This window comes from Crocodylus siamensis, chromosome 9 (assembly GCF_052110815.1).
Source record: "Crocodylus siamensis isolate JL-2025a chromosome 9, ASM5211081v1, whole genome shotgun sequence".
In the NCBI taxonomy this organism is placed as follows: Eukaryota; Metazoa; Chordata; order Crocodylia; family Crocodylidae; genus Crocodylus; species Crocodylus siamensis.
Genome location: NC_143403.1, coordinates 45,092,705 through 45,117,435, shown reverse-complemented (window position 1 = coordinate 45,117,435; position 24,731 = coordinate 45,092,705). Strand labels below are relative to the sequence as shown.

At 50.1% G+C, this 24,731-nt stretch overlaps 1 protein-coding gene across 4 annotated transcripts in view; it reads right to left on the bottom strand.

Moving 5' to 3' along the window:
* MATCAP1 (microtubule associated tyrosine carboxypeptidase 1) overlaps positions 1–23,789 on the bottom strand; it is an 82,004-nt gene extending 58,215 nt beyond the window's left edge. For 2 of the 4 annotated variants that reach the window (XR_016444071.1, XR_016444070.1), the window contains exon 1: positions 22,706–23,649. Coding sequence is in view for 2 of the 4 variants with exons in the window: in XM_090062018.1 (XP_089918144.1) it covers positions 22,706–23,275 (570 nt within the window). In the remaining 2 variants the exon portion in view is untranslated. Of the gene's footprint in view, positions 1–22,705; positions 23,650–23,713 lie in introns of those variants that run through there. The other 2 variants (XM_090062018.1, XM_090062020.1) reach the window with 2 other exon arrangements.
* Between the last annotated feature and the right edge of the window lie 942 nt (positions 23,790–24,731).

Below are 24,731 nucleotides of genomic sequence, written 5' to 3'. Positions count from 1 at the left end.
TGGGGAGGAAGAACCAGCACCATACCTACAGGCTGGGGAACTCCCTTCTCATCAGTGCAGAAGCAGAAAAGGATCTTGGAGTCATCATTGATGCCAAGATGAACATGGGCCAGCAGTGTGGGGATGCAGTCAGGAAGGCCAACCGCACCTTGTCATGCATCCACAGATGCATCTCAAGCAGGTCCAAGGAAGTGATATTCCCCCTCTATGCGGCACTGGTCAGGCCGCAGCTGGAGTACTGCGTCCAGTTCTGGGCGCCGCACTTCAAGAGGGATGTGGACAACATGGAGAGGGTCCAGAGGAGGGCCACTCCCATGATCAGAGGGCAGCACAGCAGGCCCTACAAGGAGAGGCTACAGGACCTGAACCTATTCAGCCTCCACAAGAGAAGGCTGAGGGGGGATCTAGTGGCCTGTTACAAACTAGTCAGGGGGGACCAGCAGGCTATGGGGGAGTCCCTGTTCCCCCGAGCACTACCAAGGGTAACTAGAAATAACAGTCACAGGCTGGCAGAGGGTAAATTCAGATTAGACATCAGGAGGCGCTACTTCATGGTCAGGGCAGCTAGGATCCGGAACCAACTTCCAGGCAAAGTGGTGCAGGCTCCTACCCTGGGGGTCTTTAAGAGGAGGCTAGACAATCACCTTGCTGGGGTCGTTTGACCCCAGTACTCTTTCCTGCCATGGCAGGGGGTTGGACTTGATGATCTTCTCAGGTCCCTTCTGACCCTTCTAACTATGAAACTATAAACTATGAGATTCAGGCCCCTCAGTCTGTCTTCACAGGATCTTACCTGCAGGCCCTCAACCATATGAGTAGCCTTCCTCTGAACCCTCTCCTATCCACATCCCTCTTAAAGTGCGGCACCCAAAACTGGAAGCAGTAGTGCCGGTGAGGCCTCACCAATGCCACATAGAGGGGAAATATCACCTCCCTAGACCTGCTTGTGATGCACCTGCTAATGCAAGACACAGTGCAGTTAGCTGTACTTATTACTTCATCGCACTGATGACTCATATTCATTTCTGCATCAACTATGACTCCAAGATCCCTTGCCACTGATGTGCTGTATAGAATGGTACTTCCCAGTCTATAGGTGTATTGGTGATTTTTTTCCTCCCCAGGTGCAGTACTTTGAACTTATCTTTGTTAAACTGCATCTTATTATGATTCACCTACTTCCCCAGTCTATCCAAACCCGCCTGAATTCACTCCCTACCCTCTGGTGTATTTACTATACCCCATAGTTTCGTGTCATCTGCAAATTTGGACAGACTGCTTTCTATACCTTCATCCAAATTGCTGATGAAGATATTGAACAGTACTAGTCTAAGGATCCAGCCTTGGGGGACAACACTGTCCACAGCCTCTGAAGGAAAAGATCCCGAAAGGGGGTCAGTGTTAGAGATGGGTCCGAGAGAGAGCGAGAGAGCAGCTCAATAACTACATCCAGGTCCTCCGAGAGAGAACTAGACCAAGAGCAGGTAGGCCTGCACTGGTCCTGAGTATGACCGTGTCCTGGGGAAAAGGCAAGAAACGGACCCCGAAGGGTCAAGGAGAACCCCCGGAGCCAGCACACCCCAAGGGAAACACAGAGAAGGGGAGAACAAACAAAAACTCCTCACCTGCAGCAGGAACCGTGGCAGGACTGGAAGCGGCAGCAGGACCCGCACGGCTCATTAGCCGCGTCTTTTTAAAAGTTTGGCAGCTGGTGAGAGGAGGGAGGAGCCCTGGCATGACGAAATAAGAAGAGTGGGTGGCAAGTCAGATGGGGAGAGGAGACTGAGGAGAAGCACGGGGGAAGTATCCCCAGGACCCCTCTCAGAGGAGGGAACAGGCAAGCATACCTCCCACAGGATAAGAGGTTGCCCTGGAGATCTTCAAGAGAGGGATGCTGTTGCCAGACCAAGGGACAAAGAGGTATCCACGCTGCATGTCAAATTAGGACCCCGAGAAGAGGCTCTGGAGACCCAGCGAGCAAGTAAGGTACTCTGGTGAGAAACCCCTGGAGAAAAGAGGGATCCACGGGACGCAAGGCACCGGGTCAAGAGGGATCCTTAAAGGCATTGGCCCGGTCCCAAGGATCTTCCCATGAGGGAGGCGAATGGCCACAACAGCAGTTGATGCGGCTGAGAATAGAATCAACAACCCTTCAGAGAGAAATCAATAGTCCACGCTAGGAGGGACGTCGAGGGTCGGTTTAATATATTTTACACTAAGGAAAAGAGGAAAAGGGGAAAAAAGTGGCACAGAGGGAATAGCTGGTGGTGGGACCGCATGATTAGGGGCACGCTAGTACTAAGCTGCCTGTAGGTAATAATCAGAGGAGCTCCATCGTTGTAGATAACTTTTGTTGTCGGTTTCAGTTTGTTTCTCCGTTGTTGTTTCTGCTTTTGGGAAGAGAGCAGGACGTAGGATAACCGAAAGCCAAGAGCTTCCGGCATTAAGGAAGCTGCTGTTAGATAGGGGACCTAGACAGGCACGTAGGCCCCTTAACAGGTATCGTGGGACCCGAGCAAGACCGGAGATAAGATCCTGTATAGGGAGGGTAGGCTGCAAAGAACATCAGCACTCCCTCGTGGCTGGGTTCAGGGCGAGGTACAGGGGAGGTTGGAGCCTTGCGGAAGACCACCACCCTCAGGCCTTGGATAGACGTACCCCGCTGGCAAGGCCCCCCCACTGAAAGAATCATCAAAGTCGTGGCAGGTGGGATTGGGGGCTAAGACCATCCGGGGAGAGACACCGACACCTTGAGACTGTAGGGACGGAGCGAAGAACCGTCCTACATAACCAGAGCTGAGCAGCGTGGGACCAGATGATTGAGGCCCAACGGGTACAGACAGAAAACTCCATCCTGCTGGGGACAGATGGCCTGCTGGAGCTGCCTGTGTCAGGGTAGCTCCCCAGAAATGCTAGGCCAGTTGCCTCCCCAGTGAAAGGTAGGTAGGGGCACCTTAGAACCCCAGCTCCCACCATCTAGTGGATAATTAAGAGCAGGTGGCCAGGCACATCTGTGGACACCTAAGTCTGTGGGGTATCAGACCCCGAGCCCCAGGGAGGTGGCGTGGAGTGGCCCAGTGAGAGGCAGTATGAAAGAGGCCAGGTATGTCTGCGTGACAGCCAAGACTCATGGGAGAGTAAGTTCCCATGTGGCCTCAGAGAAGGGGGCAGAAGTGTTGGCCCCAGCGAGAGGACAGGACACTGGAGTCCTGTGGGGGTATAAGACCCCAGTGGCCCCTGGGAAGCGGGACTGAAGAGCTCAGAGCGGGGCTAGAGCCTGAGTTCAGCCCAGTATGGGTATAGGGCCCATAGCTGTGTAGAGTAAGGCTGCAGGGGTAGCCTGAAGGGCTGCGTGGGATACCGGTCTGAGTGAGAGTAGGTAAGCTGGGAGGCTTGTGCGGAGTGTAAGGCACAGCGCATGGCGAGTTGAGTGGCCCAGTGCGGGGCAGTACAAAAGAGGCCCAGTGAGAGTGGGCAGAGTGAGAGAGGTCCAAGTGGGTGGTATGAATGAGGCCCTGTGGAGGGCAGAATGTCAGGAGGAATGACAAAGATCTGGCAAGGGACAGAGTTCAGAACTAGGTACAATTTATGATGACATCTGCAGAGGCATGGGCCATGGTAAGTGGGGGTTGGAGCCATGTGTAAAGCCCCAGTCATCAGGGTATTAAATGGGCAGCCTTACGCATTATTATAGTATCATAACAACAAAGCGTGACAGGCAAGACAGGGCAGACTGCCCTAGACAGGTGGGCGGACTGGTACTGTGACCGAGACCTGGAGATTGCCTCGTCACAGAAGGGAACTCAGGAGGTCATCTAGTCCAATCCCCTGCTCAAAGCAGGATCAGCCCCAACTACATCATCCCAACCAAAACTCAGTCTAGTCAGATCTTAAAAACCTCCAAGAATAGAGATTCCACCACCTCTCTGGGTAACTTGTTCCAGTGTTTTACTACCCTCCTAGTGAGAAAATTTTTCCTAATCTCAAACCAAAACTTCCCTTGTTGCAACTTGAGACTGTTGCTCCTTGTTCTGTCATCTGTCACCACTGAGAACAGTCTAGCTCCAACTTCTTTTGACCCCCCCTTCAGGTAGTTGATAGCTGCTATTAAATCCCCTTTCGGTCTATAACTTAAGACCACTGTAACTTTATAATGCTATAACAAGTGCTCTAAATTACAGTGCTATAAAATGTACATGGAGCACTTCTGTACGCACCCTTAGTGTGCATCTATACTTCACAGTTAAAAATCAGTCTCTTCCTTTAGAAAGGCTGGACCTAGCTGGGAGCAACCCTTGCATGGCACTCCTGGGCTCCATCAGCCTGCACTGTGCAATCATGTGGTGCCTCTTCTACCCCCAACACTGGATGCTTTGTGCCATGTTACAGCCAGTGCTGAGGTACATGCTGCATGTGGCAGCTCCAGGCAACTGCTGGCAGGAGGGGAGAGGTACTGTGTGGCCATGCAATGCAGGCTGTCGCAGCTCAGGGTTCCTAAGGGGTGCCACACTGGGGTCACTCCCAGCTAGGTCTAGCAAACGGATCCTGGTTGTAAGCTCCCACGCTGTCCCACCCCAACCCTGCCACTGGGGCTCTGCATGTGCATTAACCCCCACCCCTAAATCTGGATTTCTTTACTCTGGCCCAGATTTTCCTAAAATTATTATGATCACCCTCCTGATAAGAGCTCCCTTCAGGGTGCTATGCTCCCACTCAAACATCAGGGGATGCTGCTGTGCTCTGTCTTTCAACACTGCCTCCAGCTTCTTTTCCTGTCACAGATTTAAATCAAGGTCTGGTAGCTTCATGTTTTTATGGACACCTTTTTTTAAACAGATTTTATGGACAGGCATTTTAGCCTGGTTATTTATGGAGTCTCCATAAATTTACTGACAGTTGGCAACCCTGGAGCACAGCCAGCCACAGTGTGGTCCTAGATATAAGATGGCTACTGGGGACACCCATACACAAGTTAAGTCAGGTAATTCAAACGTAGATGCCAACTGTCCTGCCTAACTGTACAGTGTAGATTATAGCCTTAGATTGTGCACCCTTTGTTATACTACCTATCTAGTATATAGACTGATTACTCAGCAGGCCCTATGGGTTTGACAACTGTAGGTCCCCCTGTGGCAGGTAGCAGGTTCTGAAGGATGGAATCCTGAAAAGCAACCAGGTAAACAAGCCTTCACCACTGGTTACCACTGGTAATCAGAGATTAAGAAGCTGGAGGGGAGGGAGGGGTAAAAACAGACCCAGGGCTATCATTGTTGAATGATGAGTAGGGATTTGAGTTTTCCATTTCCCAAGGAAAAACTGAGCAAACCAAGGATTTTTTCCTTTTTACCAGACGCAAGCATGTATTTTTACTTTTACCAGAGAAACCCACATATTTTCCAATGAGCTCTCTGCAGGCTGGCACAATTCTAGCCTGCAGGGAGCTGGGACAGAATGGGAAGAAGTTGGTAAGATAGGAGACACCACATGCATGTACATGCACATGGCCCCAGGCAGCCTGCAGAGCAGCTCTAGCAGGTAAATTGGAGGGGAGAGGGGGATTGAGACCCCTGTAGGGAGGGAGCTGGGCAGGACTGGGGCTGCTGCCCAGCCAGACGGTGCTCGGGGCTCAGGGCTACAATGCACAGCTGCAGGGCCCCAGCAGAATGGGGCCACAGGTGACATGTCCAGGGGAGGGAGAGGGAGAGGGCCAGCTCCTCACTGCCACGCACACTCCCAGGGGCAGGGGATACACACAGCCCCCAAATTCGTACATGGGGCAGGCACAGGGCGCAGACTCAGGCTCCCGCCCTGCTTCCCTCCACAGGTATGACCTGGTGTGGCTGGGATCAGCAGGGCTGCGCAGGAATCTCCTCACCGCTATGAGCTCCCCACTGCCCTGGTGACATGCCCCTGTGCATGCCACTGCTTTGAGGGGCACAGCCCCATGCTGCTGATCTCACGGCAGCCCCAGGGTAGTGAGGAGCTTACAGCAGTGAGGAGATCCCCACATTGCCTGGCTGTTTCCTGATGTGCTGGGTCATGCCCACTGGGCTGGACAGGCCCCAGGAGAGGGAAGCAAGGCAGAGCTCGCAGTGGCAAGCAGTTTTTCCGTGCAGGCCTCTTGCTCCCTGCCGCCCTGCTTCCCTTCCCCAGGGCCTCTGTAGCCCAGCGGACACAATCCAGCATGGCAGGAAGCAGAGGAGCTGTGTGGAAAAGCTGCTCACCACTGCGAGTTCTGTGCAGTGAGAGCAGTAGTGCGGGGCTGTGCCCCTCAAAGCAGTTGCACATGCAGGGGGCACATTGCCAGGGCAGCAGGGAGCTTGCAGCAGCGAGATCTTCGCGTGGCCCAGCTGTTCCCTGCCATGCCAGGTTGTACCCGCTGGGCTGCTGAGGCCCCAGGGGAGGGAAACAGAGCAGGAGCCTGAGCCTGCAGCCTGCACCTGCGCCACATACAGATCTGGGGTGCACAGGTCCCCCCTGCCCCCCAGGAGTGTGCACAGCAGAAGGAAGCTGCCCTGAGCAAGTCTGCAGCTTGGGGGAGTAGGGGCAGGGGGCTGCAGACCCAGGTCTGTAGCCCTAGCAGCTGAGGGCCCCCATCAGCAGGGCTGGGGGAGCAGTGGCTGTGGGTGGGGGGCAAGGGGCACCATCAAGGCTGTGGTGGGGGGCGGGATTGAGAGGCATGAGCAGGGCCAAGGGGCTGGAGGGGGTGAGGGGCACAGGTGGGGGGGCTTTCATTTTAATCATGGATTTGGGCATTTATTAGAGAATTTGTGATTTTTACAATCAGGGAAAACTGGGGTCCCTGATGATGAGGGACACCTGGACAGACCAATTAGTAGGGATTCTGGTTTTCCCTGACAAAAAAAATTCACAAATTCTCTAATAAAAAGCCCCAAATCCATGATTAAACTAAAGCCCCCTGCCACAGCCCATGCTACCAGGGTTACCAAGCCAGGTTCGTAACCTCTGGCCCCTGCTGTGGATGTGGGGGCTGGGGTGGGGAAGCAGCTCCCTTCCACCGTGCACACTCCTGGGGGCACAGGGTTTCCCAGATCTGCATGTGGGGCAGGCGCAGGCTGTGGGCTCCTCCACTGGCACCTCCGCAGCCCAGTGGGCCTAGCCCAGTGTGGCAGGGAATGGCTGGGCCATGCAGGGATCTCCTCGCCGCTGCAAGCTCTGCGCTGCCCTAGTGACGCCCTCTGTGCACGCCACAGCTTTAAGGGGCGCAGCACTGTGCTACTGCTCTCAATGCAGCTCTGTGCACAGGGGGCATATCGCCAGGGCTGTGTGGAGCTCTGTGTGCGGCATCCAGTGCGAAGCTCATAGTGGCAAGCAGCTTCTCCGCACGGCTCCTCTGCTCCCTGCTGCACCAGGTCGTGTCCTCCGGGCTGCAGAGACCCTGGGGAAGGAAAGCAGTATGGAGCTCACAGTGGTGAGCAGCTTCTCTGCGCAAGCCTGCTGTTGTTCCCTGCCGCCCTGCTTCCCTCTCCTTGGACCTCCACAGGATGTGAAGGGAACAGAAGGGATTTCTGGAAGGGGAGACAGAGCACCAAAATAACAGCATTGTGAGCCATAAGCAGCCTCCTTTCTTAAATTAAGATGTTATGAACTAGATTGCATGGCAGGCATTAGAACAGAGGTGAACTTTGCTCACGATGAGATTCCAGGGCAGGAAGAAAGAGCAGGGTAACACCCGTCCTGTCACACACCCCCTTGTGAACTTGTGACCAGCAGCTCATGCAGTGACCAGACAGCTTGTGTAACCGTGTACCAGCCAGAGACAACAGGGCTACTGATGTTCAGTGTCACTGAGGTCAAGGTGTCCATTTGCAGCCTGAATTCACAGAGTGCTAAGTATTCACAACTCTAGCTAAAGTTACTGGGAACTCCAGTTTTTCAAGCACACTGAAAAGAAAAAAAAAAAATCAGGTCTGAGCTGTTACAGGTTAGCTACCTAAACAGTGAAGGCCTCAACATACATGGCCCTTTTGAATGCCCTTATCTTAATCTCTCTGATACTAGTTCAAGTGTAAATAGGTATTGTTAGAGGTGCGCCAATATCGTATTGGGACTGATATGAAGAAAATTGTCTATATCAGACAGGGCCAATAATTTGGCCGATAAACGCCTATGCTGCATGCAGCCGCAGCACAGCATGGAGCAGAGCTGGCAGGGTGGAGAGCTGCCTCCAGCTGATAAGTTAGAAGGGGCATGGAGGGAGCAGATTGACACTCCCCATGGTGAGGGAGGAGGCAGGGGCACCCAAACAGGGCAGGGGAGGGGAGGACAAGAGAGGGAAATCAAAGGTATTGTTTTTCCTTATCTGGTCCGCTGGCAGGGGGTATAATTGTTAGCTTCAGGCCAATGTTGTGCCTCTTCTCTTGGGCCATCAGAGTCCTGGGCTGAATGTGAAGCAATATCCTTGTTGAACAAAGTTGACTTTTGCCTTGCAGTGGCAGGAGGAATCATGAGATCAGTGGGTAAAGCCAGATCTAGGTACAGCTAGGACACATTGAGAAATACTAAGGCTGAGGTAAAGTAGACTTCATACACATTGAGCTAGTAACTTAGTTCAGAAATATTTTAAAAAGGGAAGGAAAAGCAGAGGGGACACCCCTATACCCCTCCCGGTACAACCAAAATCAGTTCAATTAAAATGAACCCTCTCCCCTTTTCTGGGTTACTCTGAGTTTTATCCTGCTGAATCCATAATCTTTAACTACTGCCTGACAGACTTTTCCAGGAGGAACAGGAGATTCACCTCGATCAGTGTCCTATTTCTGGAAGTGGCCAAAACCAGGTGCTGCAGAAGAAATGTAGCAAATCCACAACAGCAATGTGGGACAATCTGGCCCTACCTCAGTTCTCATCTTGATCTCCAAGGGTCAGAAACTGGCTGGGCCTGAAGCATGAAGTTTCAGAAAAGTTGCCCTCATTAATTGTGAGAAGCCTTGATAATCTTATCCAGGCTAATGTCCAATCCCATTTTGAATCTTGTTTAATTCTTGGCCTAACTGACCCATTTCAGTGATTCCCCTCCTTTAATCACACGTGCCATGAAAGGGTCTGTCCTTGTATTGTTTTGTAAATTCCCACTTTCACATTTCATGAATTGCTCTTGTTTCTGACATGGAGAGAACAAACACTCCCAGTCTGTCCTTTGTAGGCTATCCATTATTTTCCATCTTTTTCTTATGTTCCCTTTATTTGTGTCCTTTCTAAAGTAGTGTTTTGACTTCAGCAGTGAGCCAGTAATTCAGGCCCTCATGGGTTGTTTCCATTAGGAAGATAAACCAGAGATGGATTCAGGTGTTTCTTTGGTGCAGTTTTGTTTGTTTACAAAGAATTTACAAACTCCTGTTTCTCTGAACACACAAAGAATTAGAAAAGCAGGAGAAAAGTCCCTTGCTCCTGGTTCCAAGTCTCCTTCAGCCAGCACTCAGCCCAAATGCCCTCCCTCTCTGCTTTGTGCAGGGCTGTATTGCCAACGCTTTCTGGCTGTTGGTAGTTCCTTGCTATCTTCTCTCTTTCTGCCATTTCTCCTAAAGATATTCAGGCTTTCATAAAAGATGCCCCATTGGCCTGTGCCTTGTATGTGCCTTTGTCCGGGTGACTATATGGAGGCCTGTGTTTGGGGTGGAAGCTACTACTCTTTCCCATGCCTGCTTATATAAATAAGCTTAATGACTTCTCTTTATTATATTAAACTAAGAATGGTGCTTTATACCCCCTTGTTTTAAACAAGTTTAATCCAACCCATAGCAGGGCCCCACCATCTTAGCTTTGCCTGTCAGTTCAGTGGAATCCAAAATAGCCAATCCCAGGCAGAAGGAAAATAAGTCATTTAGAAAGCTACTTAACTCTTTATGAGAGGCCATGTTTCTTGCAGAGTTCCTGGACCATCCTGGCTATATCACTCCCCACTACATTAAATATTTACATATTTCTAGGTTTTTTCCTGCTGGTTATTTTATATCACAAACCTAAAGCAATATTACTCCCTTCGGAGCTTTTCTTTCCCTGTCTGATTTTCTTACAACCACCCATAAGGGGGTTGTAACCACCCCTGAGGATCCCTTTTCCCTGAACTGCTAAGGAATGTATATGGTGTCCGTGGAATCTGCTGGCCAGGACAGACACTGCTCATTGTCTTATAATGGTGAGGTCACAATTCTGCCAGATTCAGCTTGCACAGCTACATGCTCAGTTTTGGAGGGACAGATGTGGCCTGTTCTCTCCTTAAATTGTCCTTAAGAATAATACTAGGCTCAGTCCCAAGGTCCTAAATGGATCCTATATACCATCTAATTTATTCAGCCCTTCTTTATCCCTTTATCTTGTTTATATGACCCATTCTCATGAAAAAACTAGGGGACTGTGGCATCGACACCTACACAGTCAAATGGGTCACTAGTTGGTTAGAGGGCCACACCCAGAGAGTGGTGTTGGACAGGTCATTTTCGACCTGGAGGGATGTGGGTAGTGGGGTCCCCCAGGGCTCGGTCCTTGGGCCCGCACTGTTCAATATCTTCATCAGTGACTTGGACGTGGGTGTAAAAAGCACCCTGTTCAAATCTGCAGATGACACTAAGATGGGGGGAGAAGTGGGCACACTAGAAGGGAGGAATAAGCTACAATCAGACCTACACAGGTTACAGGGATGGGCAGATGAGAACAGGATGGGCTTCAACACTGACAAGTGCAAGGTGATGCACCTGGGGAAGAAGCACCAGCAGCATACCTACAGGCTGGGGAACTCCCTTCTCCTCAGTGCAGAGGCAGAAAAGGATCTTGGAGTCATTGTTGAGGCCCAAATGAACATGGGCCAACAGTGTGAGGAAGCAGTCAGGAAGGCCAACTGTAGCTTGTCATGCATCCACAGATGCATCTGAAGCAGGTCCAAGGAGGTGATCCTCCCACTCTATGAGACACTGGTCAGGCTGCAGCTGGAGTACTGCGTCCTGTTCTAGGCACCGCACTTGAGAAGAGATGTGGACGACATGGAGAGGGTCCAGAGGAGGGCCACCCGCATGATCAGCATTCAGCAGGGCAGACCCTTCGAGGAGAGGCTACGGGACCTGAACCTGTTCAGCCTCCACAAAAGAAGGCTGAGGGGAGATCTAGTGGCCTGTTACAAACTAGTCAGAGGGGACCAGCAGGCACTGGGGAAGTCGGGGGAGTCCCTGTCCCCCCCTCCAAGCACTGCCAGGAGTGACAAGAAATAACAGTCAAAAGCTGGCAGAGGGTAGATTCAGACTAGACATCAGGAGGCGCTACTTCACTGTCAGAGTGGCTAGGATCTTGAATGAACTTCCAAGAGAAGTGGTGCTGGCTCCTACCCTGGGGGTGATTAGGAGGAGGTTAGATGAACACTTTGTTGGGGTTGTTTGACCCCAGTACTCTTTCCTGCCATGGCAGGGGATGGGAGTTGATGACCTGCTCAGGTCCCTTCTGACACTTACCAACTATGAAACTATGAAACCGGGAAAGCCAGCAGTGGCGTGGGGCTGGGAGCAGAGCTGCATTGAAATTTGGGGTGGATGCAGCCTCCTCCCGGTGCCAATGGAGTCCGCTCCAAGCCCAGACCCTGGCAAGAAAAGCCCCGTGCAGCTCCAGCTCTAGCTCCAGCTGCAGCACGCAGCTTCTAACAGCCCCACACTGCGCAGATCCAGGAGCTCACCCCCACCCTGGGTGCAAGCAGCAGGAGGAGCTACCTCCACCCCACAAGCTGTGCCTCCATCCCACACCCCCACCCCTCTCTGTCCCAGCTGGGCAGTGCCTGGCCCTGCCCCCTCCCTCACTGCAAGGGGCATTATCTGCCCCCCCCCACCCACTTCCCTCCCCCCTCTCCTTCCAACACAACGGATTTACCACCTGGACGCAGATGTATTGGATAACAGATTGGTATCAGCTAGTATGCCTCCTTAAATATTGGCTGTTGGTATCAGGCCCCAAAATCTCTATTGGTGCACCCCTAGTATTTGTCTCCCAGAGGAAGAGTATGAAGTTGTGCAAAGGGCATAGAATTGCAGACCCGAAGACCACAGTTAAAGACTGATCAGTGGAATTCCAAACTACCCAGAGAGGGTTACTTACACGTTAAGTAAGAAGTAGAGAACTGCACTAGGAATAGATTTTCAGCCAGGGTACTCTGGGGTGCCACAGGGTGCTACACAATGTTAGTCCTGTTAGGTGTGCAACCACAATTTACAAAATAAACAGACTGCAACAGAATTTTTTTGTAGTAAAAGAGTGAAAACTAAGAGCTGGCTTTTTCAAGGGACACCTTGAGAATATCAAGGGGTGCCTTGAGTCTAAAAATGTTGAGAACCACTGACTTAGAAGAATACACATAAATGAATAATAAAAAGTTGTGAATACACAGGACCTACAGATCAAGTCCTAAACACACAAGTCCACTAGTATCCTGATCAGGAAAAGGACAGAGTATATAACTTGCAGAAGGCAACCACCTAAAAAGGCAACAAAGATGGGCAATTGGTGCTGCAACAGAATGCAGACTTAATGAAGCAATGGTCTGGCACTTTAGATGACTGTGGGTGTGTCTACACATGCTCTTACACATGTCTAAACTTAATGCACATTTGCCTAATGCGCATTAAGGTGATTTAGGTGCACATCCACATGTGCAAGCACTAATATGCATTAACATGGGTTTGCAGACCAACTTGGGACTAAAGTTAGTCCCAAATCAATAGACACACACACACCACATTAATGTGCATTAGCACATCCACACATTTGCTAATGCAATTTAACTGTTCACACATAGATTTGATATCTGCTTTCTGCAGTTATCAAATGTAGGCTTGAATAACCTTAAATCACCATTTTAAGGCGCATTAACGGCACATGCATGTAGACACGTGCCCTTAATGCACCTTAAAAATTGGGCTAATACGTATTAACTGCATATGTGTAGATATGCCCTGTTTCCTTCCCTATTAGTAAAGCAAACATCCCCTGGGGACAAATCAGATGAAGAATTCATTAGGACACCAAGACTTTAGCTAAGTGGAATTCATGATCTTACTGACTAACTTTCTACTTCTTTTGAAGTCAGAAATGGAGTTTAAAATGCATGCAAGCTACTTCAACTATAAACAAGTCACAAGGCACATGCCAATCACTAAACCAAAAAAGGAAGCAGGAAGGCAAGAAATAATAAAAACATCCTTTAATGGAAAAACTAGTGGGGTTATCCAAGCCAAATAAATCTTTCTGAAAGTGGAACTCCAACCCAAGTGAAGTCACTGGAGAGGAACAAACTATGGCAGCTGAAAAGGAATTGGGGCCTAACAGGAAATGTGATAAGGAAAAGAAAAAAAAAAAATCAAGAAATTGTTTAAGTGCATGAGAAGCAGAAAGTTTGGTATTAAGGAATTTAGAAACATTGCAGACAAGCTAAATGTTTTATTCTGCAGTTTTCCCAAAACTGTCTGTAGTAAAAATACTTGTAATAACTGCCTGAAAAAGAAGGTTCTGAAGCTGAAGCTACAAAGCAATGAGGCATCAGGGCCACAGTGTTCCAATTTTCCCGGGTTGTTAGTTACTTGTAGTGGGGAAGGGGGGAGAATAAAAAAAAAAAAAGAATCCACGGTATCGCTGTGCACAGCATCAGTCCAAAAAAATCAATGCAGCAGACTTAATGCAGAAGGAGTGAGAGAAAATACTGAAAAAAAATCACAGTGCCTTAGGCTACATATAGATGTTCAGTTTCTACTTGGAGAACTGCTGTTCTCACAGTAGAAACCAGAAGTATACTGATATTTAGGTTTTTTCATTCAGAGCAAAAATGGGCATACCAGCAGAAAAATAACCCTGGAACAACCATGGTTAAATCAGTCCCAAGACTTTCTCTCAGGACCCTGAATGCCTATATACCAGGGGTGAGTAAAATATAGCCCATGAGCCAGAGTTGACTTGCCAAGGGATTCTATCTGACCTGTGGCAGGACCCACAGCCCCACCTGGCCCAGGCACAGGGGGCGGAATCGGCCATTGCACGTGCAGCTGGTCCTGGTAACCCTGGACCGGCAGTGGGGCAGGGGCAGTGCAGTGGCCAGACTCAGAGTCCCAGCAGCCGCTGTGGTAGCAGCTCCTTCCAGCTGCTGCTGCCTGTGTCACCACCAGACCTGGCCCCTTTGCCTGGGCACCCTGGCCTGTTTACCCCACACCCTCTGCCAGGGACACCAAGCAGACAGGGTCTCCATGGAGACTGGCCCAGGACTCCTGTGAGCAGGGCATGCTTGCCTTGGCAGATGGGACGGAGCTGTGGTAGGTATGGAGCAGCATCTAGGAGTGGGATGGGTGGGTGGAAAATGGCTGGCTTAGGGAAGGAGCTGGAGGCTGTGCCTGACCACTCCCTTCTGCTTTTGACAGTCAAGGAGGGGAGAGAAGTGGAGCAACCATCACTTCTCTCTGCCTCATCCCCAAGCCAGAGACTACAGTAGGCCTGGACAAAGTAACCCCCTCTCTTTCCCAGGTCAAGCTTGCTGCACTTACCTTCACTGCAGATACCTGGGCCCTCTGCAGCAAGAGTAAGCACAGGCATGAGAAAGCAGCATGGAGGGCTGTGGAAGAGTGCAGTAGAGGGGACAATCAACACAGTGCAGCTACATATCACCTGATCCCTCATGCAACCCCAGGCAGGGTGAGACCAATCCCTGGCTAGATCCAGTCCTTGGGCCATAGTATAATGATCTTTTCACTACAGAATACTGCTTCTAGCTGTGATGGCCACTGGTAGTGGCAGCTTATGTTAAGAAGAAATAAAGTGAGCTATACCCAGGTCCTACTGCCACCTGCATGGAGCATAGATTTCATAGACATTAGGGCTGTAAGGGATTGTGTAAAATCGGGTCCAGCCCCCTGCCCAAGGAGCAGGAAGTCAGCTTGGGTCAAAAGATCCCAGCAAGATAAACATTCAAATGTTTCTTGAAAGTGTCCAGAGTAGGTGCTTGGCACCACTTCTGGGGGAAGTTTGTTCCAGGCTTTGGGGGCTCGGACAGAAAAGAAATTTTTTCTTATGTCCAGCCTAAAACAGTCTTGCAGGAGTTTGTGACCAGTGGACCTTGTCATCCCCTGGGATGCCCTGATGAATAGGTGTTCCCCCAGGTCCTGATGCACACCCCGATGTACTTAAAGGCTGCCACCAAGTCACCCCTGAGCCTGTGCTTCTCCAGGCTGAAGAGTCCCATGGCTTGCAGCCTCTCTTCATAAGGCCTGTTCTCTTGCCCTCTGATCATACACGTGGCTCTCCCCTCAACTTTTTTAAACTTCTCCACATCCTTCCTAAATTGTGGAGCCCAGAATTGGATGAAGTACTCCAGCTGCAGCCTCACCAAGACCGAATACAGCGGGAGGATGACATCCTGGGTCTTGCTCGAGCTGCATCAGTTGATGTAAGCCACAGTTTTGTTCGCTTTGCCAGCTGCGGTATCACACCAGTGGCTCATATTCATCTTGTGGTCAATCATGACCCCCAAGTTTCTTTCAGTCATAGTGCTAGCAAGTGTGGTGTTGCTGAACCTATAAGTTTTTACTCCCGAGGTGGAGCACCTTTCATTTCTCTGTATTGAATGCCATCAGGTTTTCATTTGCCCATCTTGCAAGCCTATCAAAATAGGCCTGGATCACCAGCCTATCCTCAAAAGTGTAGATGCTCTTCCCCAAAGTTTGATGTCATCAGTGAACATGGCCAGTCCACTTTTGACACCAATGTTCAGATCGTAAATGAAGACATTAAAAGAGTACATGTTCAAGAACAGAGCCTTGGGGGACACCACTAGTCACCGAGTGCTGTGTTGATTCAGTTCCTTCAACTGCCACTCTCTGGGTCCGACCTCGGAGCCAATTCTCCAGCCATCAGACTGTGGAGTAGTCGAGGCCACAGTTGCCCAATTTTTCCATGAGGTCATCATAGGACACCAGATCAGAGGCTTTTTTAAAGTCCAAATATATGATATCAACCTCTTCCCTCTTGTCCAGATGATACGTCACCTGGTCATAGAAGGAAATGAGATTGGTCAAGCAAAACCTACCCACAACAAACCCGTGCTGGCTATCCCTCAGAACATTGTCCTCTGTTAGCCTGTTAAGAATTGTTTCTTTAATAATTTTTTTCCAAAATCTTCCCAGGGATTGAGGTCAAACTGATTGACCTGTAGTTTCCCGGGTCATCTTTCCTCCCTTTCTCGAAGATGGGCACCACGCTGGCAATCTTCCAATCTTCAGGTACTTCGCCCAAGCACCACGAGTTCTCAAATATCCTTGCAGGGTCAAGGTATGATCCAGCACCTCACATAAATGAGGTAAAGGATAGTTAGATTTCCTGTCTGTTCTCTTGCCACACTAAATTCCTTCTAGAGATATGGAAGGGGAACTCAGCTAAGCACTCCCTGTCTAAGGTTTAAAGTCCAGACAAGCAGCCTGACTCCACCACAATGTTTAAAGTTGTTTACCTCCATTTTACATACTCCAGGCTGTCCAGGGTTCTGACACCTCTCCATCAGCAGAACAGGTTTATTGCCTATTGATACAAATAGCAAGTCTATGGAAATGACAACCCCTTGCTTTGAAAACAGAGTTAAATTAGAGGCAATTCCTGACAACAGCTCTCCAAAAGGAAACAGCGCTACAGGCAACCTACATTAATAGCAACCTGTAAGAGTTGCTACCTTGTCAAAGAAAAGAACTGTATTGCAGCTGAAAATTAAATACATTACATCCTGCACCAATACTTGCCCTAGGCTACAAAGACTTGGGATACAGAGATGAGGGTTGCATGGAATCCCAAGTCAATAGGCGGAAATGTTACAACCTGTGCTATCAGTACAGATCTTATAAACAACTGGGTGTGGAGCCATCAATCTTTCTGTGAAATCAGGCACACTATGTACTCTGGCATGCAACAGGCCCAGTCATCTCCCCCAACCACTTCCTGTATGTACTATCCTGGCAGCACTACAGAGCCAGTTTCTAAAGCAGGAAACTAATCTCACCCCAAATTAATTCCTAATATCTGAGTACGCCCAAATAAGTTCATCAGGCCACTGAAGCATAAGGACCTAGTAGTGTGTTTGGAATCTCCAATACTCAAAATAAGCTCTAACCCCCAGGAGCTCCAAAGGCTTGGACACGATACTTAATACAGGCAACGCCCATTTAACGTTGTTCCACTTAGCACTGTTTTGCTATAACGCTCATTTGAAATTGACACCCGATTTCACTTAGCGCTCAGCAAGTTTCGTTATAATGCTCACAGTCGCCATCTTGGGTCATTAAAAAGCAATTGCAGTTGCCATCTTGGATCGTCAAATACTTTCAGTTTCACTTAACACTCACTTCACTTACTGCTCAGTTTTTCAGGAACCAATTAAGACCACTAAGTGAGGGTTACCTGTACCAGCTGTTAATTAAATCAACTCTCCTGAAACTATCACTGCCTCTCACCAGTAGGTGGCAAGTGAGGCAACTAACTGATTTTATCCCAAGAAAGAGTGTTGGCTCAGCTGCATGTAGCAAATCATCCACCTTGGGATGAAATTAACAAGAACTGCAGACATGACCTGTAGAGAGGCATAATTTATACTGACTTATAATTGCTTCCAATTTTAAAGGGGTAACTTTATCCAGGGAACAGAGTGACTTACATCATCGTATGCCCACCCCACATTTATACAAGGGTAAAAGCAGACTGCACTAATGAAAAATGTCACATGCTGGCTGGATGGGTGACTGGCTCTTAGTGAACCCACTGATACACACAGGGGGAAGAGGGGTGCTTATCAGGTGACTTTCCAGTCTCCACTGCTCACTTGCCCACACCCCTACTCCCAACACACACACCTTGCTCAGGGTAGGTGGCACAAAAACACAAAAAGTAAAGTTAAAGTGAGTAGCCAACTTCTGGTTTCACTGACTTGCATGTAGGAAGAAGGTAGGGCAAGGTGGCACCTTAACTCATTCAGAGACCATCTCTAAACTCATTTAGCCTCCAAGATCCCTGTCCTGCCTTCTGGTTGACTTCAGACTAACATAGCTAACAAGCCCTCTCTAGTCTTGTATGCAGGAAGATTATGAAGCAAACAAACATACCTCTCCTCCTCAACATGGTACTGATCAACTACCTTACCCCAAAGACTACCTCTCTCTTCTTCATTCACCAGTTATTTTGACACAGGCCACTGTTTCCTAAACAAATTCATGGGACTCCATGTTTTGTTAACGTAGGCATGTAAAAGGAGGTTTTAGGTATACTTAGCAACGTTTGTGCAGTACTTGGCTTTCTATTTCTGAGGCAGCATGTTAAGCAATTAAGTATTGGCTGTACATGCTGTGGGACAAAGCTGGTTTCTGTTTCTAGTTCTGAACTAAGTGACCTTAGGTAAAGAGCATCTTATCAGTTTACTGAAAATAAAAATAGATGTCTGCCCATAGAACTAAAATATGAGTCCTTCATTGGTATTCTAGGCTTGTGCCACGCACAGAAATACTAACAATTGTTGGGGGGGGGTGGGGAGGGGAAGGAAGGTAAGTACCTGGCCACCCTAGTATGTTATTGTGGAGGCTGACAGGAATTCCTTCTGAAGGAGCATGCTGTCATCATCAGGGGTGTAGGTTGTAGCCATGTTGGTCTAAGGACTTTGTGGGAGGAGAGACAGAAGTCCCACTCCCAGCATGTCCCGGGACCCTGCCCAACAAGCCCCGATACTTACCACAGGGCCAGGGATGAACAGCAGCTGGAAGAAGACGCCGATGCAGGCTCAACAACTCCACAGTGGCCTGAGCCTGCGGCTCGGCAAACCTCAGGGGCAGAGCCTGAGAGCAGCGCAGGCTGCTCAGAAGGCATTTGGGGAGACACCCAGCTGCCAGGAGAGAGAGACAGAGGCTGCCGGCGTGAGACGGACAGTGAAGCTGAGTGGGGAACAGGAAGACGCCGGTGGGGAGAACCAGGACGCCAGCGAAGAGCCTCGGGCAGCGGAGCTGAGTGGAGGGAAGCAGAGTGCCGGTGGAGAGGAGCAGAACGCTGGTGAGGAGCCTCAGAGAGGGGCACAGGGCAAGAAGCCCCAGAGTCCGGCAGGGCAGCCCGGCAGGGAAAACCCCAGGTTCAGGCTCGAAGAGCTGGAGTTGGCCAGAGGGGCACAGCAGGGAGAAAAAGGTCATCGCCACAGTTGCGGGCAAAGACCAGGCTCCGCAGGAGCAGCCCATTATCCAGGTAGGGAAGGGCAGTGATTGACACCAAGACCCGGCGGGTAGCCAGGTGAAGAAAGAAGAGCAAGTGACAACTGGCCCAGAGTCTGGCGGGGAAGGGGCAACTCCCACCAGGTGGTGGGAACAGGAGTAATTAATTCCTAACCTGCGGGCCCCTGGGAAGAGTAAGCAAAGGGGCCAACGATGAGTCTCTCTCCCATACCAGGGAGGCAGAAGGGTCCTGGGAGCTAAAGTCCCCTGTATTTTGTCAGTAGACGCCGAATGCCTTCACCAAGAGCAAAAGGACCTTTTGAGTTATCATTATCTCAGGCTGCGGCGTGTTTAGTTGTCCATGGGTTGGCCTGAAGATTAAGGATCAATCCAGGAGTGACTGACGGCCAAACAAACCCAACCCTGCTCGGAGTGGGTCTCGCGGGTGAGAAGAGATCACCCCGGGGAAAGGTACAGGGGGGCTGAGCTCTCCCAAGCCAGGAATGTGGTAAGGGTAGGGTAAAGGAACAATGTGAAGAAAGACCCAGGGCTACAACTTCTCTGGGACCACCGACAGGGAACTACCTCCCCCATCTAGCAATATCAAAGTTGTGGCAGGCGAGTAGGGGCAGCACTCAGAACCATCTAGGTGGCCCTAGGGTGAGGTCTCACCCTGACATCACTAGGGAGGAAGGCGCCAACCAAAAAGGGACCAAAGCTGTGCAACACCTACGAGCAACAAATTGGTGTATTGGCTGGGAACAAGAAACCTACCCAAGGGCTCAGACAGATGATGGAGGCACAGGCCAGCTCTGCCTGGGGGCAAGGGTCTTGCCCTGCGGGGAGCTGGAGCTGAAGCTGAAGCCTGGTCTTTGCCCGCGACTGTGGGGATGACCTTCCTCTCCCTGCTGTGCCCCTCTGGTCAACTCTGGCTCCTTGAGCCTGGACCCGGGGTTTTCCCTGCCAGGCTGCCCTGCCGGATGCTGGGACTTCTTGCCCTGTGCGCTGCTCCACCACTCCTACCCAGCTCCACTGCCTGTGGCTCCTTGCTGGCATCCTGATCCTCCCTGCTGGCATTCTGCTTTCCTTCGCTCGGCTCTGCCACCCAAGGCTCCTTGCCAGTGTCAGGGTTCTCCCCACTGGCATCCTGATGTTCCCCACTCAGTTCCACAGTCTGTCTCACACCAGCAGCCTCAGTCTCTCTCTCCTGGCAGCTGGGTGTCTCCTGAGCTGTCTTTTGAGCAGCCCGCACTGGTCTCAGACTCTGCCCCCAAGGTTCACCAATCCACAGGCTCAGGCAGCTGTGGAGCTGCCAAGCCCGCGCTGGCATCTTCTCCCAGCTGCTGCTCGTTCCAGCCCCTGCGGTAAGTATCAGGGCTTATCAGGCAGGGTCCTGGGACATGCTGGAAGGGGGGCTTCTGTCTCCCCTCCCACAGACGTAGACAAGGTTCTTTGGGTAAATCTGATATTGTTTACTAGACCAACTCAAATAGTTGGAAAAATTCTTCTTAGCAAGTTTTTAGGTTTAAATTGGCTTTGTCAGGCTGAGGAAGCATCTGGCAGTTGGTGTGTGCTCTTCCTGGATGGAATGAATAGTAAAGAAGCCAGAGGCTGGGCTGGTATGCATGCAAGAGGCAGTCAGTGAAGATATACATTGAGGAGTCAGTGGGTGAGAGAAGGTAGGGGGAAGAAGAATGAATGTAGCTGGTAAATAATGGGGAGGTACCTGGGGAGTGAGATGTCAGGCAGGTTATAAAGCATCATAAATCCAACATCTATATTTAGTCCATGATTTTTTGTATCCAGGAGGTTGATGAAGTGAAGTTCATAGGCTCAGCTGTGAAAAGTGTTTTGTAAATTCCCTTTGAGGATTAGAACTGAGAGATTGGAAAGAGAGTGGTTTTCTTGTGAAAAATGTGCCCCTACTGGTAACTGGGTATTCTTGTCTTTAATAGATTTCCGATGTGCATTCATTCTGGTGCACAGTTGTTGTTTGGTCTCTCCTGCACATTTTCCAGCAGGGCATTTGGTGCATTGGATGAGATGTATTACATTTCTGGCGGTGCAGCTGTAAGATCCAGGAATACTCATGGTTCTGTTGTGGGGTGTAGTAATTGTGGGGGTGGAGATACATTGGCAGGTTTTACATTTCCTCTCGTGGCATGGTCTAGATCCATTCCGTGCGTTTTGGGCAATAGGAAGTTTGCTTCTGGTTAGCGAAGTTTGGTGTTTGTTTGAAGACTAGGATGGGTGGTTCTGGGAAGATCTCTTTAAGAACTGGGTCTCTTTCTAATATGAGCTGTCTTGCATGCATACCAGCCCAGCCTCTGGCTTCTTTACTATTCATTCCATCCAGGAAGAGCACATACCAACTACAGATGCTTCCTCAGCCTAACAAAGGGTATTTAAACCCAAAAGCTTGCTAAGAAGAGTTTTTCCAACCATTTGAGTTGATCTAATAAAAGATATCAGATTTACCTAAAGAGCCTTGTCTGCCTCTCATCAGTCTATTTAGAGTCACAAGTCTGCACGCAGTGTGAGTTATCTATGCAGAGTCCCCACTCTTAGCACACCACACTGGAGAAAAAAGCCAACTAGCAAGAGTGTGTTCCGTTTTGGGACCTTGTTCTTGGGCTGAGATGTCAGATCTCATGGAACCATTCCTTTGCCTGTATCTACATTTTCAAATTCTGTGAACAGTCCTCTCTTAACCATAAGGTATCATGAATCAAATTCTCACCCAGCCCCAGAACTGGCATACCAGGTTTCCAACCAGTCTAAGTCCACACTGGTTTTACAGAAAGTTCATATTTCTACTTCAAAAGAAAAGGCACGTTTCAGCCTCATCTGCGGAATGATTGCCCATTAAGCATAAGCTCAAAGCCAGAGTCAGGATTATTTTCAGTACTTTAATTTTCAACTTGAGATGTGGCTTTAAGTTGTGAATAAGCTAACTCTTTTTTTTTTTTTTAAAAATTTTTATTCATTTAAATTCCATCATACCAACAGCCTTCCAGGTTCTTAATTACGAGGTAATGAACAGTATGCATAAGCATAACATTGCACAGTGAAAACATTAACCTCAAGTTTGGAAACAAAAACTTCTGTTATTCTGGGTTTCTTTATATGAAGCCTCAGTGAAGATGTGTTCCCAAAAACCAGTCAAATATTACTTAAGCCTTGCAATATAGATACAGACACCTCCTTGACCTGAGAACGCTGCACTAACAAACAGGAGCATTACCAATTGGTTACTGAGTCCACCAAGACCTTGCTGCTCTATGCAGGAACAGCTCAGATGCTTTAAGCCTTTTGGATATGATGAGATATAAATCAAATGAATAAGTCTCTCCCCTTGCTACTGAGCCAACTCACCACTTGTCTATGCTGAAGTGAGGGCTTATCCTCTGGATACTCATCCCTACCAGCCCTATGTCAGGTGTTTTTGGGTAATGTGATAACTTTATGGAGGTGATAAGGATTAAGAGACTGTCTTTTACCTGTGTAATGAAGTGGTCTGATGCATCTTTGTATTTCTCCAGCACAGCCACGGGGAGAGGCTCCTCATACTCAAACTGTGGGTTGTAAGTGTAACAAGACTGAAAGAATTTCTCTCTCTCTGCATCAATATTCAGAGGCCTCAAGGCCACCAGCAGGCATGGACTCTTCCGGACACTGCCAATCTCCTCAGCCTTTGGCTTAGCAATATGAGGTAGAGAAGCTGCACTGCGGATCTGCGCTCGAGCACGGCCACTGCTGTTCACAGCACAAGTGCTCTCACTCCGGCGCATCCAGCTGCAAGGACTTGAGAAAGCAGGGCAGGTACCTGAGAGCCGCTTGACTTCAGGCCTTGCTTCTGAGGCCTTAGGGCACTTGGGCTTTGTAAGTGTTTTGGGTGTTTGGCCCAGACTGGTAGAATCTGAATCTGGAGCTGGTGACGGGGAGAGGTAGGAATACAGCCGCAATCCATTACGCTCAGAGAACTTCTTCCCGCTCCCCTTACACCGAGGACTCGCACTCAGGACATGTGGATTCTGCTCGTAGGACGGCGTCCCCGAGTCCAGCACCATGGTCCTCCACCCACACTCCCAGCGAGAGCCAGTGCATCAAACCAGGGGCTCCGACCTTGTCCCGCTCTGGTGCCTGCGCACACAAAGAAACGTAGGACTCGCACGGCTGACGCCGCCGGGCCCGGGGACAAGAACCGCCGCCCGGCGCTGTCACTTGCAGGGAGCCGCTAGGGCACCGACTCTCCGGCAGGTGCCGCAGCACCCTGGCGGGTCTCGCGGCCTGACAGCACTGGCACGATGAGCCCGGCCCGGCCCGGCCCCCCCGCTTCCGTGCCCAGCACCGCGCCCACCGCCGCCTCCCCGGGCAGCCTCCTCCGACACCCCGCGCGGAGGACCAGGGCCCGGCGCCACCGTTGCCTCACGGCTCCCCTCACCCAACCCCACTACCCCAGCCCGCCTCGCCCCGCCCCGCGGCTCCGGTCCGCGGGCCCGTCTCACCGGCCGGCCAGGCCTCACGCGCGCCCGCGCAGCCCCGCCCCGCTCCCAGCCAATGGCAGCCCGACCTCCCTCAGACGCAATGGGAGCCCGCCGGGCTGCTATCGCCCCGCCCCTGCTTTCCATTGGTCAAACTGCGGGGGACGGTGTCAGCCCCGCCCCCCGCTGCAGCCCCGCCCCCGCCCCGTGCACTTGCCGGGAGCGCAGCGGCGCGGGCGGGCGCGGGGGGCTGTCGACCCTTGGCCTATGCGCGAGCAGTCGGTGGTATTAAAGGTGTTTAAAATGCACCGAAATTTTCGACGCGGTTAATTGATGCAGCGTATGCCAAACCCAGGTCACTCTTTGGGAATCTTAGCCGACTTTCGGGTTCAGCGCCAGCACTTTATCGGTGCTAGCCTCAAAATAAAGAAAGGCTTCAACTCTGACCTACTTCTCGCTCTCTGGAGACTTGAAGTGAGCAATATAAAGTAAATAAGAAGAACACTTATTTGCATATATTTTTTTCAGGATACAGGCAGCCCTCAACTTAAAACGTTTCTAGTCACATTTTGGACTTACAGCGTTTATAAACTGACACCCTGTTTCAACTTTATGATGTCAGTTTTGACTTTACAATGCTTGATCTGATGCAACGCCACGCCACGCCAGCAAACAAGTTTGCTGCATCACTCGTCTCCTTGGAGAGCATCTGTCCAAACTTCCTTGGACACTTTCTTTATAAGAAAGCAGACAAGACTCCTGAGACGCCTCCAGGCAAGAACCCTTCAAAAAGTCCAACCAACTCACCTCAAAGAAGTCCTTCCAAATCCATGATTGCTATTTACAGTATAAATACATTAATGTAGCTATATTACTCATCTATAATTGATTGAGTACAAAATTCTGGGGTATTTTTGGTGAAAATAGGGTATCGGGCCTTGGTTCAGGAACCAATTCCCCCATTTATAACATTGCTTCTTATGAGAAAATTGATTCTAACTTACAACATTTAGACTTAAGACCTGGTGCTCAGGAACCAATT